The sequence below is a fragment of the Dipodomys merriami genome, unplaced genomic scaffold (assembly GCF_024711535.1).
Source record: "Dipodomys merriami isolate MVZ:Mamm:240054 unplaced genomic scaffold, mDipMer1.0.p SCAF_11, whole genome shotgun sequence".
In the NCBI taxonomy this organism is placed as follows: Eukaryota; Metazoa; Chordata; class Mammalia; order Rodentia; family Heteromyidae; genus Dipodomys; species Dipodomys merriami.
Window position 1 is genome coordinate 43,726,505 of NW_027202382.1, and position 13,651 is coordinate 43,740,155.

General features: G+C 44.1%; 1 protein-coding gene across 2 annotated transcripts in view; it reads left to right on the plus strand.

Moving 5' to 3' along the window:
• The window catches only part of Nup188 (nucleoporin 188), a 58,491-nt gene that overhangs the window by 19,451 nt on the left and 25,389 nt on the right, over nucleotides 1–13,651 (plus strand). For both annotated transcript variants that reach the window (XM_070014799.1, XM_070014800.1), the window contains exons 9-13: nucleotides 3,595–3,806; nucleotides 4,550–4,664; nucleotides 5,677–5,877; nucleotides 8,505–8,594; nucleotides 11,880–11,945. In XM_070014799.1, the coding sequence (XP_069870900.1) occupies nucleotides 3,595–3,806; nucleotides 4,550–4,664; nucleotides 5,677–5,877; nucleotides 8,505–8,594; nucleotides 11,880–11,945 (684 nt within the window). The remainder of the gene's footprint in view (nucleotides 1–3,594; nucleotides 3,807–4,549; nucleotides 4,665–5,676; nucleotides 5,878–8,504; nucleotides 8,595–11,879; nucleotides 11,946–13,651) is intronic.

The following is a 13,651-nucleotide window of genomic DNA, read 5'->3' on the forward strand; positions in this document are numbered from 1 at the left end:
TGCTGGTTAATTGGAGATAAGAGGTTTTCCAGGGGCTGGTGGCTCAAGCCTATAATTCTAGCTACTCAGGGCTCTGATCTGAGAATCAAAGAATACAGGCATGATCCACCAACACCTGCCTAAGGTAACAAAATTTTGAAAAAGGAAGATAATGAAGGAAAATTAGTCTATTACCATATAATGAAGTGACAATTAAAATGTTTCGCAGTGCTGAGATTGAACTTAGAGCCTTGTGCATGTAGGCAAGTATTGGTATGAGCTAGGCCCCAGTAGATAAAACTGAATGATTGAAACCTTGAAGTTGACACATAAGTAAAGAAATGGTGAATAGAGGGCTGGGAAGGTGGCTAGAGGGCTGGGAAGGTGGCTCAGTGGTAGAGTGCTGGCCTTGCATGCAGGATGCCCTGGGTTTGATTTCTCAGCATCCCATAAGCAGAAAAAGCCAGAAGTGGCACTGTGGGGCAAGTGGTAGAGCTCTAGCCTTGAGCTGAAGAGCTGAGGGACAGTGCCCAGGCCCAGAGTTCAGGCCCCATGAACAACCAAAAAAAAAAAAAAGAAATGTTGAGTAGAACACAATAGAAAGTGAAGCTGGTAGGATGTTAGTCAGTGTGTGATAAATGAAATAGCATTTCACATCTATGCGGATGCATTAGATTATTCAACAAATGGTGCTAGAATTGCTATATGGTCACTTGGACAAAAAATATGCTAACTTTCTGTCTCATACTTGTACAAAAGGAAATCTAAATGGTTCAGGATTCTCTTTTTTAATGGTGGTACTGGGGCTTGAAGTTTGGGGTCTTCTACTTGTTCTCTAGGTACTCTGCTACTTCAGGCACCTTCTGGCCCTGGATCAGTGATTTCAGTGAAAAAGCACTAAACTATGCATTAATTTCCCAACATTGGATGTTTTTCTTAGATAATTTAATGTGAATGCCTTCTGTTTTGGTGTCAGTACTGGGACTTGAACTCAGGGCCTCTTTCCCTTGGCTTTTTCAGCTCAAGGCTGGTGCTCTTGCACCAAACCATAATCCTTTGTAGCTCTCAGCCTCCTGAGTAGCTGGTATTATAAGTATAAGCCACCAGCTTCAAGTTCTCCTGTAGTATTTTACCATCAGATAAGTTGAGATGAACCTGTCAATCTACTCATTTAGGAGATAGAGACCAGTTGATGGCTTGAGCCTAGGAGTTTGAGGCTAGCCTGACAACATTGTGACACACTGTTTCAAAAAAAAAAAAAATTACTGCCAGGTGCCGGTGGCTCACACCTGTAATCCTAGCTACTCAGAAGGCTGAGATCTGAGGATCGTGGTTCAAAGCCAGCCCTGGCAGGAAAGTCCATGAGACTCCTATCTCCAATAAACCACTAGAAAACTGGAAGTGGCGCTGTGGCTCAAGTGGTAGAGGGCTTGCCTTGAGCTGAAGAGCTGAGGGACAGCACCCAGGCCCAGAGTTCAAGCCCCACAACCGATTAAAAAAAAAAAATTACTGTCCCATATTGATTATTTTTGGTATATTTCAGAAGAATGTGAATTTGGCAGTAAGTTGAGTATAGTGTTTTATGCATATCATCAGGCTAAGGTTATTCAGATCGAGCTGCTATTTTGGGTCAAATTGTTCTGTCAGCTATACATGATCGTATTAAGAAGAGATTGGTGCTGGGTACTGGTGGCTCATACCTGTAATCCTAGTTACTCCAGACGCTGATCGTGATTCAAACAGATCATGGGCAGGAAATCTGTGAGACTTAAACTACTCCAAAAAAGCCCCAAATGGCTCAAGTAATAGAGTGCTATCCTTGAGTTTCAAAAAACACCACCTCAAAAACAGTGCTCAAAGCCGGGCGCTGGTGGCTCACGCCTGTAATCCTAGCTACTCAGGAGGCTGAGATCTGAGGATCGCGGTTCAAAGCCAGCCCGGGCAGGAGAGACCGTGAGACTCCTATCTCCAATAAACCACCAGAAAACCGGACGTGGCGCTGTGGCTCAAGTGGTAGAGCGCTCGCCTTGAGCTGAAGAGCTGAGGGACAGCGCCCAGGCCCAGAGTTCAAGCCCCACGACCGACAAAAAAAAAAAAAAAAAAACAGTGCTCAAGCCCTGAGTTCAAGCCCCAGGACTGGCACAAAAAAAGAAAGAAAAAAAAAGCCAGACACTGGTGGCTCACACCTGTAATCCCAGCTACTCAGGAGGCTGAGATCTGAGGATCGTGGTTCAAAGCCAGCCCGGGGAAGAAAGTCCATGAGACTCTTATCTCCAATTAGCCACCATAAAACCGGAAGTGGCAATGTGGTTCAAGTGGTAGAGCCTTGGGTTGAGGAGCTGAGGGATAGCACCTAGGTCCAGAGTTTAAGCCCTACGACGGAACAAAAAGAAAAAAAGCCAGGCACCAGTGGCCATGCCTGTAATCCTAGCTATCAGAAGGTTGAGATCTGAGGATGACGGTTCAAAGCCAATCCTAGCAGGAAAAACAAAAAACATTTTGTTTTTGCCAATCCTGGGGCTTGAATTCTGGGCCTTGTCACTGTCCCTAAGCTTCTTTCGCTCAAGGCTAGTGCTTTTACGACTTGAGCCACAGGGCCACTTCTGACTTGTTGTGAATAGTTTATTGGAGATAAGAGTCACTTGGACTTTCTTCCCAGGGCTGGCTTCCAACTGTGGTTCTCAGATCTCAGCCTCCTTAGCAGCTAGGATTACAGGCATGAGCCACTGACTGGTACCAGCTATGTGAAATCCCTTCTTTCTTCTTGTGAAATCCCTTCTTTTTTTTTTCTTTCTTTCCTTCCTTCTTTCTTCTTCCTCCTCCTCCTCCTCTTCTTCTTCCTCCTTTTCCTCCTCCTCGCTCATCATCCTCCTCCTCCTCCTCGCTCGTCATCGTCATCGTTGCTCATCATCGTTGTTGTTCTCCTCCTCCTCTTCTTTCTCCTCCCCCTCCTCCTCCTCCTCCTCCTCTTCCTCCTTCTCCTTCCTCCTCAAATCAAGGCTTAGGCACTGTCCCTCAGATTATTTTGCTCAAGGCTAGCACTCTACCACTTGAGCCACAGTGCCACTTCTGGCTTTTCTGTTTATGTGGTACTGAGGAATTGAACACAGGGCTTTTTGCATGCTAGACAAACACTCTGCCATTAAGCCACATTCCCAGCCCTCTGTGAGACTCATCTCCAATTAACCACTAGAAAACTGGAATTACATTGTGGAATTACAAGTGGTAAAGTGCTAGCCCTGAGCACAAGTGGTCAGCAACATTGCCCAGGCTGCAAGTTCAAGGCCCCATGTCCAACAAAAATAAAAGCAGGGTGCCAGTGGCTCACGCCTGTAATCTTCCTCTCAGGAGGCTGAGATCTGAGGGTCACAGTTCAAAGCCAGCCCAGGCAGGAAAGTTCATGAGATTCTTACCTCCCATTAACCACTAGAAAACCGGAAGTGGCACTGTGGCTCAAGTGGTAGAGCCTTGAGCTGAAGAGCTGAGGGACAGCGCCCAAGCCCAGAGTTCACACAAAAATAAATAAAAAGTAAATAAAATAAAATTTAAAATGTCAATATTTTAAAATATGTTTTTCATTCCTTTTCCCTCTTTTTTCCTACATTGGTTGTGTAGACTGAGCGCCAGGTGTCTCGATGGTTTGCTCAGTGCCTTCGGGAGCAGTCCATGCTGCTAGAAATTATCTTCCTTTACTATGCATACTTTGAAATGGCACCTAGTGATCTGCTGGTATTAACCAAGATGTTTAAAGAACAAGGATTTGGTAGTAGACAGACCAATAGGCACCTGGTGGATGAGACCATGGATCCTTTTGTCGACCGGATTGGGTAAGTCTGAATGAATCAAGGGTCACAGAACTTAGAGCTTTGATACTCCATTTCTTCGGTAAATAGGTGAGAGGGAAAGCTTTTCATTTAATGAGAGGAGAAAGAAATGAGTGTTCTGATACCTTCCACTTCATATGGGCAGTAGCCTAAGGCTTAGGGAGACATGGTCTCAAGTAAATAGTATACTCTTACTTTCTGACTGTATCTAAAGTGTTCATCCATTCACTCAACAAAAGTTGTTGAACAACTATTTCAGGCCATACATTAAATAAATGCTAAGAAAACACATTTGTTCTCTGTTTTTGAAGTCATTGTCTGTGGGCTTAAAACTTCTTATTTTTTCCCTCTTCTGATGGCCGTTGATATATCCATATATTGACACCTTTTTGATGAAAGAAACACAGATGAGAAATTGACACAGTTTACCTGGGTCAGGTATAAGTGGTAGAAACCTTTAGTGCTAGATGTATAGTGCCCTGATTGGGCATCAAGTGGCTGGTCAAATACAGGTGTCTTGAGAGTCTAAAATAGAGGGGTAGCTGAGAGTGTTAACAATGTACAAGGCCCTGGATTTCATCTTCAAGATCTCTCTCACATACACACTCTCACATGAAATTAGAACCTCAGTATTAAGATACCACAGAAGTCATTGGTTATTCTGATAGTGACATGTCTTATGTCTGACCTTAGTCTCAGGTTCTGAAGAACATATACAATTCCTTTATATCATTTTGTTTCCCTAGCTACTTCAGTGCCCTTATCCTGGTGGAAGGCATGGATATTGAGTCCCTGCATAAGTTTGCTTTGGATGACAGGAGAGAACTGCACCAGTTTGCTCAGGATGGCCTCATTTGTCAGGTGAACTTGGGAAAGCCCTTTTTTCTTTCTTTCAGATGGTTTATAGTTAGTAGTGTTTTTAACCACAGAACTGTCCTGCTGTGTAAGCTTTTAGTGTTCTGGAGTTTAGATTTCTGTATTGTTAAATGGGTCATTAGATCTAGAAGAAACAGGTTGGTTGATCATCTGTACAGAGGTAATACTGATTCTGTGAAGCAAATGTAGTCACTTAGATGGCACAAACACAAAACAGGTCCAAGGCTTACTGGGCTGAGATGAAAGTGGGAAAAGGGGTGAACTTTGAGATGGGAAGAATAGAAAATGAAAGGCCATGGAAAGCTCAAGGTCAGGCTAATACAGTTTCTGAAGTCCTTATTGGAAAATGTGTTTATAGTTTTATATTAAGACTACATAAAATCGGTAGAAATGTCAATAAGGCTTGGGAAGGTGGCTCAGTGGTAGAATGCTTGCCTTGCATGCATGACGCCCTGGGTTTGATTCCTCAGCACCACATAAGCAGAAATAGCCAGAAGTGGCACTGTGGCTCAAGAGGTAGAGCGCTAGCCTTGAGCTGAAGAGCTGAGGGACAGCGCCCAGGCCCAGAGTTCAGGCCCCACAACTGACAAAAAATAAAAGAAAAATATGTAAGTAAAGGTGAGAGTTGAGGGGACATGAATGAAGTGGCTGGGTGGTGTGGGAGCATGGAGGAACGTGGTCCTGCATGGATAGTAAAGCCTCTCTGGGTGGATGATGGTTCTCTTGATCACAGTGACATCCTGGTGAGGAATCCCCCCCACTTTTTTTTTGTCGGTTGTGGGGCTTGAACTCTGGACCTAGGTGCTGTCCCTCAGCTCTTCAGCTCAAGGCTAGCACTCTACCACTTGAGCCACAGCACCACTTTCGGTTTTCTGGTGGTTAATTAGAGATAAGAGTCTCAGACTTTCTTTAGATCTCAGCCTCTTGAGTAGCTAGGGTTACAGGCATGAGCCACCAGGGCCTGGCTAATCTTCTTCCTGTTTCCCTCTCTTGTTAGGACATGGACCGTTTGATGTTGACCTTTGGGGACATTCCACATCATGCTCCAGTACTTTTGGCATGGGCTCTTCTCCGCCATACCCTGAACCCTGAAGAGACCAGCAGTGTGGTCCGGAAGATAGGGGGCACAGCTATCCAGCTAAATGTATTTCAGTACCTGACCCGACTACTGCGGTCACTTGCCAGCGGGGGGAATAACGTGAGTCTAAAGCTTTTGATGGTTTCCAATGAAATGGGCAAAGCGCAGGGCAGAACTTAGGACCTGGCTGCTGATCTCTTTCACTCAGCCACAGAGACACTCTTTCTGGTGGTTAATTGGAGATAAGAGTCTCCTGGAGCCTGGCACTGGTGGCTCACACTTGTAATCCTAGCTACTGAGGAGGCTGAGATCTGAAGGTCAAGGTTCAAAGCCAGCCCTGGAAGGAAAGTCTGTGAGACTTTTATCTCCAATAAACCAGCAAAACATTGGAAATGGTGCTGTGGCTCAGATGGTAGAGTGCTTGCCTTGAACTGAGGGACAGCACGCAGGCCTGGAGTTCAAGCCCCATGACAAACAAACAAACAAAAAAAAGTCTCGTGGACTTTCCTTCCCAGGCTATTTTGGAATCTCAGCCTCCTGAATAGTTAGGATTATAGGCCTGCTTTCTACATTAGGAAATTGAGACTAAGTGAAGTATAATTTGCCCAATCAGCAATAATATTCAGTAATGGTGGATAGAATTTGAATTTACAGATTATGAGTCTGGCTATTTGCCAGAAAACATTTGTCCTAGGACATATGAGTGGAGAAGTCTTTTTTTTTTTTTTTTTTTTGGTTGGTCGTGGGTCTTGAACTCTTGGCCTGGGCACTGTCCCTGAGCTCTTCAATTCAAGGCTCTACCACTTGAGCCACAACACCACTTCCAGTTTTCTATTGATGAATTGGAGATAAGTCTCATGGACTTTTCCTGCCCGTGCTGGCTTTGAACTGGGATCCTCAGATCTCAGCCTCCTGAGTAGCTAGGATTATAGGCATGAGCCACCGGCGCCTGGCTTGGAGAAGTCTTTTAAGGTAGCTTTTTCACATGTAGCAGGATGACTTAGCAATTCCCTTGAATTTTGGGATTTAATTTGGGTGGCATGATATAGTCAACTCATTTTGATGTACAAAAACGAAACTTCTTGGGCTGAAAGTTTACCTCAGTGGTTAAGCATTTGCCTGTCATATATGAAGTCCTGGGTTTGATCCTGGTCCTGCAAAAATAAAATGAATTAAATGAAATTTCAGAAACTATGTCCATACGAAAAACAAATTCAGCAGGAAAGTCCGTGAAACTCTTATCTCTAATAAACCACCAGAAAACCGTAAGTGGTGCTGTAGCTCAAGTGGTAGAGTGCTTGCCTTGAGCTGAAGAGCTGAGGGACAGCGCCCACGACCAAACAAAAATCATCCATAATTGCTAGTACCTAGAGACAGATAAAATATCCTTCAGTATGTATAAGGAAACTGATACATCTGAATATTACTCAGTGTTAAAAATAAAAAAGAACTGGGCAGTGGTAGCTCACACCTGTAATCCTAGCTACTCAGAAGGCTGAGATCTGAGGTTCACGGTTCAAAGCCAGCCCAGGAAGAAAAGTTCCTGAGACTCTTATCTCCAGTATACCAGCAGAAAATCAGAAGTGGTGCTGTGGCTCAAGTAGTAGAGCGCTAGCCTTGAGCTTAAGAGCTGAGGGACAGCGCCCAGGCCGAGTTTAAGGCCCACGACTGACTAAAAAATAGGAATAAGCTATTAAATAATGAAAAGATTGAGTAAGTGAAAGAAGCCAATTTGAAAAGGGTCCATAGAATGTAATTACAACCACATGTCACTAGAGGAGTCAAAGTTGTGCACACAATAAAAATCTGGGTTAAGAGATGGGAATGTGGTTTAGTGGTAGAGTTCTTGCCTGGTATGTGCGAAGCACCGGGTTCGATTCCTCAGTACCACATAAATAGAAAAAGCCGCAACTGGTACTGTGGTTCCAGTGGTAGAGTGCTAGCCTTGATCAAGCAAAAGAAGCTTAGGGATAGTGCCCAGGCCCTGAATTCAAACCCCAGGAATGCAAAAAAAAAAAAAAAAAAAAAAATCTGGGTTAAACTGAGAGGAAAGAAGGAATAATAGGCCAAGTACAAAGAATTTCAAAGACACTAAAATAGCTGTATGATTTGGACCTACAGCTGCTCTAAAAACTAAGTTTGTTATATTTAAAAAGAACAAATTTTATCCAACAGACCTTATTTGCTGGTCATGGTTCATATTGATGACTGTCTCATTAGTATCAATTTATATAAACAATACCTTCTTTATCCACACAATTGAAAAATTAGAAAATAGTTTGCTTTGTTTTTGTTTTTTTATTTTTGTGCTGGTCCTAGGGCTTGAACTCAAGACCTGTTGCTGTCCCTGAGCTTTGTGCTCAAGGATAGCGCTACCACTTGAGCTATAGCTCCTTGCTGCTTTTTTCTGGTGACTAATTGGAGATAAGAGTCTCTTGGACTTTCCTGTTTGGGCCTACTCCAAGTTCAACCCTCAGATCTCATCCTTCCTGAGTAACTAGAGTTAGAGACGTGTATTAGTGTGCCTGGCTTGCCTTGCTTTTATTCTTGACTATGTTGGAATGTTGTGGTTTCTACTTTCTCTTTCTCCCCTTTGTCTTCCTCATCTGATAACTACATTAGTAAAAGTACAGAAGTGTTAGATTTGTTTCCTATTTGTTTGCAAGGAATATGCCAGCTTGACATGATTGTGCTGACTGGGTTAAGAGTTGTGTTACCCAGTAGTGACTGCCTCCCTGCCATTGCAGTGTACCACGAGCACCGCGTGCATGTGTGTCTATGGACTCCTCTCTTTCGTTCTGACCTCCCTGGAGCTGTACACACTGGGCAATCAGCAGGTCAGTATCTGGCATGGCAGAGGATGTAATAGCTGCCAGCCTTGCAGTCCAGTACCCACAATGTCCCCTTTAGTCACATGATAACTTACTTATTGCTGTTTGTTTTCATTTATTATGTGAATGATATATTATTGTTGAAAAAACAGAAAATGCTGTTAAAAAGAAAAAAATCTAATCCAATTACACTGGTTAATTCAGTTAACATTGGGGTCCCAGTATTCCCTTTCATTTTCCACACACACAGAATAATTCTTTTTTTTTTTTTTTGGTCGATCGTGGGGCTTGAACTCTGGGCTTGGGCACTGTCCCTGCACTCTTCCGCTCAAGGCAAGCATTCTACCATTTGAGCCACAGCGCCACTTCCAATTTTCTAGTGGTTTATTGGAGCTAAGAGTCTCATGGACTTTCCTGCCCGGGCTGGCTTTGAACCGCGATCCTCAGATCTCAGCCTCCTGAGTAGCTAGGATGACAGGCGTGAGCCACTGGCGCCGGCCTAAAATAATTCTTTTCTAGAAAGGGAATCATAGTGTACATAGTTCTTATGGTTTTTTTATTTTTATTTTTATTTTTTGTTGTCAGTCCTGGGGCTTGGAACTCAAGGTCTGGGCACTGTCCCTGAGCTTCTTTTGCTCAAGGCTAGCACTCTACCACTTGAGCCACAGCACCACTTCTGGCTGTTTCTGTGTATGTGTCACTGAGGATTCGAACCCAGGACTTCATGCATGCTAGGCAAGTACTCTACCACTCAGCCACATTCCCGTCCTGTGTATGGTTCTTTTCTGGTATCCATGGTGGGTTGGTTCCAGGAAGCTTCTAGAATACCAGTCTTTTTTTTTTCTTTTTGCAGGTTGGGGGGAGGTATTGGAGTTGAACTTAGGGCCTCTCAATATTCAAGCCACTCTACCAGCCCTTTTTGTGCTAGTTATTTTTTCAGATAAGGTTGTTATGCTTGGGGAGAGGCCTGGGATACCTTCCTATATTTGCCTCCCTGCATTGCCAGGGTGACAAGGGTGTGCTACTCTGCCTAACCTCACTTGACCATTAGTTGATCCTCCAATCTGTGCCTCATAGAGGTATCTGGGATTATAGGCAGGAGCTGCATGCACCCTGGAAAGTTTACTTCAGATCATCTCTCACAGTAACTAATACAATGTAAATGCTATGTGAATAGTGAATAGTTAGTTTGGATCTTGATTGGAGAATGATGGGAAAACATTGTACATGTTCAGTACAAACAACATTTTTTTTTTCTATCTTGGTTTTTTTTTTTTGGGGGGGGGGTCAGTCATGGGTCTTGAACTCTGGGCCTGGGCGCTGTCCTTCAGCTCTTCAGCTCAAGAGGAGCACTCTACCACTTGGGCAATCGTGCCACTTCTGGCTTTTTCTGCATAAATGGTGCTGAGGAATCAAACCCAGGGCCTCAGGCATGCGAGGCAAGCGCTCTACCATTGAGCCACCTTCCCAGCCCTCTTTTTTTTTTTTTTCTTTTGAGAAAAATTGTTATTGCTTAGCCTAGGCTGGCCTGGAACTCACTATGTAGCTTAGGCTAGTTTTGAACTCATGATCTGCCTGTCTCAACCTCTTGAATGCTTGGATTAAAGGATTAAGAGGATTGCAGTTAATTGAAAGCAGTACAGCATTGAACAAGCTTTGAATACTTTGGGCAATTTTTGAATTCATTAGCACCTGCCTTACACCTAGAGGATTTGTATAAACATGTCGGGGTTGTCCTAGAACTTGAATTATTAATTAATTAATTAATTTATTTATTTTTGTCAGTCATGGGCCTGAACTCTGGGGGCCTGGGCGCTGTCCCTCAGCTCTTCAGCTCAAGGCTAGCAGCACTCTACCACTTGAACCACAGCGCCACTTCCGGCTTTTTTCTTTTTGCTTATATGGTGCTGAGGAATCGAATCCAGGGCTTCAGGCATGCAAGGCAAGCACTCTACCACTGAGCCACCTTCCCAGCCCTAGAATTGAATTTTTAAAGAAACTTTTCTTAAGAAATGCCCAGTGTGGGCTGAGCTCTGTGCTAGCCATTGTCCTTGCCCTTTTAGTAGTCTAGTCTCGCTGAGCCTGGTAATATCTTACATTTATATAGCATTTTCCAGTTTATACTTTAATTCCCCACACATCTTATTTAATCTTTTTTTTTTTTTTGTCGGTCGTGGGGCTTGAACTCTGGGCCTGGGCGCTGTCCCTCAGCTCTTCAGCTCAAGGCAAGCGCTCTACCACTTGAGCTACAGCGCCACTTCCGGTTTTCTGGTGGTTTATTGGAGATAGGAGTCTCACGGTCTCTCCTGCCCGGGCTGGCTTTGAACCACGATCCTCAGATCTCAGCCTCCTGAGTAGCTAGGATTACAGGCGTGAGCCACCAGCGCCCGGCCATTATTTAATCTTTAGTAAACCAAAGCAGTATTACCCGCTTTTCTCATCTCATTTTACACATAAGCATTTAACAATTTAGGTTCAGTTTGTCTAATCTCATAATGTGTACCCTTGGCCAGGTATAGTCTTTTTGGAGGGATGGGAAAGGTAGGGTCTCACTATGTATGTAGTCCTTGCTTGCTTTGAACTCATGGAAAAACTTGTTCCAGTCTCAAACTCCAGATCCTCCTAACTTGGTCTGCCAAATAGTGTAGGGATTAGAGGCAACATGCCCAGCTATAATGTTATTCTTTTACTTACTTATTTAGTTGATCATGGGGCTTGAACTCTGGGCCTGGGCTCTCCCTGAGTTCTTCTGTTGAAGGCTAGAGTTCTACCACTTTGAGCCACAGTGCCACTTCCGGTTTTCTGGTCATTAATCGGAGATAGGGTCTCATAGACTTTGTTGCCCGGGCTGGCTTTGAATCACAGTCCTCAGATTTCAGTCTCTTTTTTTTTTTTTTGGGGGGGGGGTCCGGTCGTGGGGCCTGAACTCTGGGCTTGGGCACTGTCCCTCAGCTCTTCAGCTCAAGGCTAGCGCTCTACCACTTGAGTCACAGCACCACTTCCAGATTTTTTCTTTTTTCTTATGTAGTGCTGAGGAATCGAACCCAGGGCCTCATACATGCAAGGCAAGTGCTATACCACTGAGCCACCTTCCCAGCCCCAGATTTCAGTCTTTTAATTAGTTAGGATTATAGGCATGAGTCACCAACACCCAAATGTTACTCTAAACTCAGAGTTGTTCTGATATATTACAGGAAGGTGTTTATTGGTGTTTTAATGTTAACAATACAGTAAAAGCATAAAATAGTTTATCCAGTCACTTTCTCTCAGTTTCTCCTCTCCTCCTAACAGGATGTCATTGATACAGCTTGTGAAGTCCTGGCAGACCCTTCTCTTCCAGAACTGTTTTGGGGCACAGTAAGTATGGTAGAGGGAATCATGTGAGAAAGGATTTTTTGGACACGTTCTGATAGTTTATTATTTTTTTTTGTTTGTGCCATTTCTAGAGCTTGAATTCTGGGCCTGAGCAATGTCCATGAGCTTTTTCGCTCAAAGCTAGTGCTCTATCACTTGAACCCAAAGCTCCACTGATGGCTTTTTAGTGATTAATTAGAGATCAGAGTCTTAGGGACTTTTCCTGCCTATGAACTATGATCTTCAGATCTCAAGCCTCCTGAGTAGCTAGGAGCATAAGCATGAACCACCATTACCTAGGTATAATAAGGAATTGATTACAATTCCCTAAGTCAGGTTATGAGTGCATTGTATCTTGATCAGTGTCACCCCTTCCATCATTCTCCCCCATTTTCCCCCATTCCCACACCTACCTGTATTTGCTCACCCTTCCTCCTTTCACTCCTGTGCCCCTCCCTCACTGTCCTTCCCCCTCAAACATGTTGCAGCCGGGCACTGGTGGCTCACGCCTGTAATCCTAACTACTCAGGAGGCTGAGGATCTGAGGATCTGAGGATCGTAGTTCAAAGCCAGTCCGGGCAGGAAAGCCATGAGACTCCTATCTCCAGTAAACCACCAGAAAACCTGAATTGGCGCTGTAGCACAAGTGATAGAACGCTTGCCTTGAGCTGAAGAGCTGAGGGTCTGCGCCCAGGCCCAGAGTTCAAGCCCCACGACCAACAAAAAACAAACATGTTGCCACTTCCTGGTATATTTTGTTAAATAGTTGTGGTAGGTCTTTTTCTTTTTAGCCAGTCTTGAGCTTGAACTCAGGGCCTGGCCACTGTCCCTGAGCTTCTTTTGCTCAAGGCTAGCACTTTACCACTTGAGTTACTTCTGGCCTTTTCTGTTTATGTGGTATTGAGGAATCTCACCCTGAGCTTCATCTGTGCTAAGCAATAACTACCACTGAGCCACATTCCCAGCCCTATGATAGCTCTTATAGTTAGCATTTATGTACATGTCTTCATTGGCTCTTCAGGAAGGTCTATGAAGTAGATGCTATCATTATCCTCCTTTTGCATATGATGACCTGCCCAAGATCACACAGTTGGACACCGCAGTAGCCAGGAAGTTCTGCCTGACTTGAGTCTATAGCTAAAATATTTAGCATGATAGGATTATGCTGAATAAACCTACTCCAATAATTTGTTATGGAGTCTTAACCTCAACCATCCTGCCAACCAATATATTTCACCAATATACTGCCTTTTAGGTACTAGGGTTCTTGTAGTTCTTCAAAGTCCTTCTAGGGCATTAAAACTATCTTGGCTGGGCCGGGCACCAGTGACTCACGCCTGTAATCCTAGCTACTGAGGAGGTTGAGATCTGAGGATCACGGTTCAGGGCCAGCCTGGGCAGAAAGATCAGTGAGACTCTTATCTCCAGTTTTGCCCTAAAAAACCGGAAGTGGTGCTGTGGCTCAAGAGATAGAGTGCCCGCCTTGAGCCTTGAGCTGAAGATCGCAGGGAAACTGCCCAAGCCCAGAGTTCAAGCTCCATGACCAACAACAAAACAACAACAAAAAAACTATCTTAGCTGGGCACTACTGGCTAACACTTATAATCCTATCTACTCAGAAGACAGAGATCTGAGGTTGACATTTGAAGCCATCCTGACCAGGAAAGTCCATGCAACTCTAAGCACCAAAAAGCCAATAGTGAAGCTAT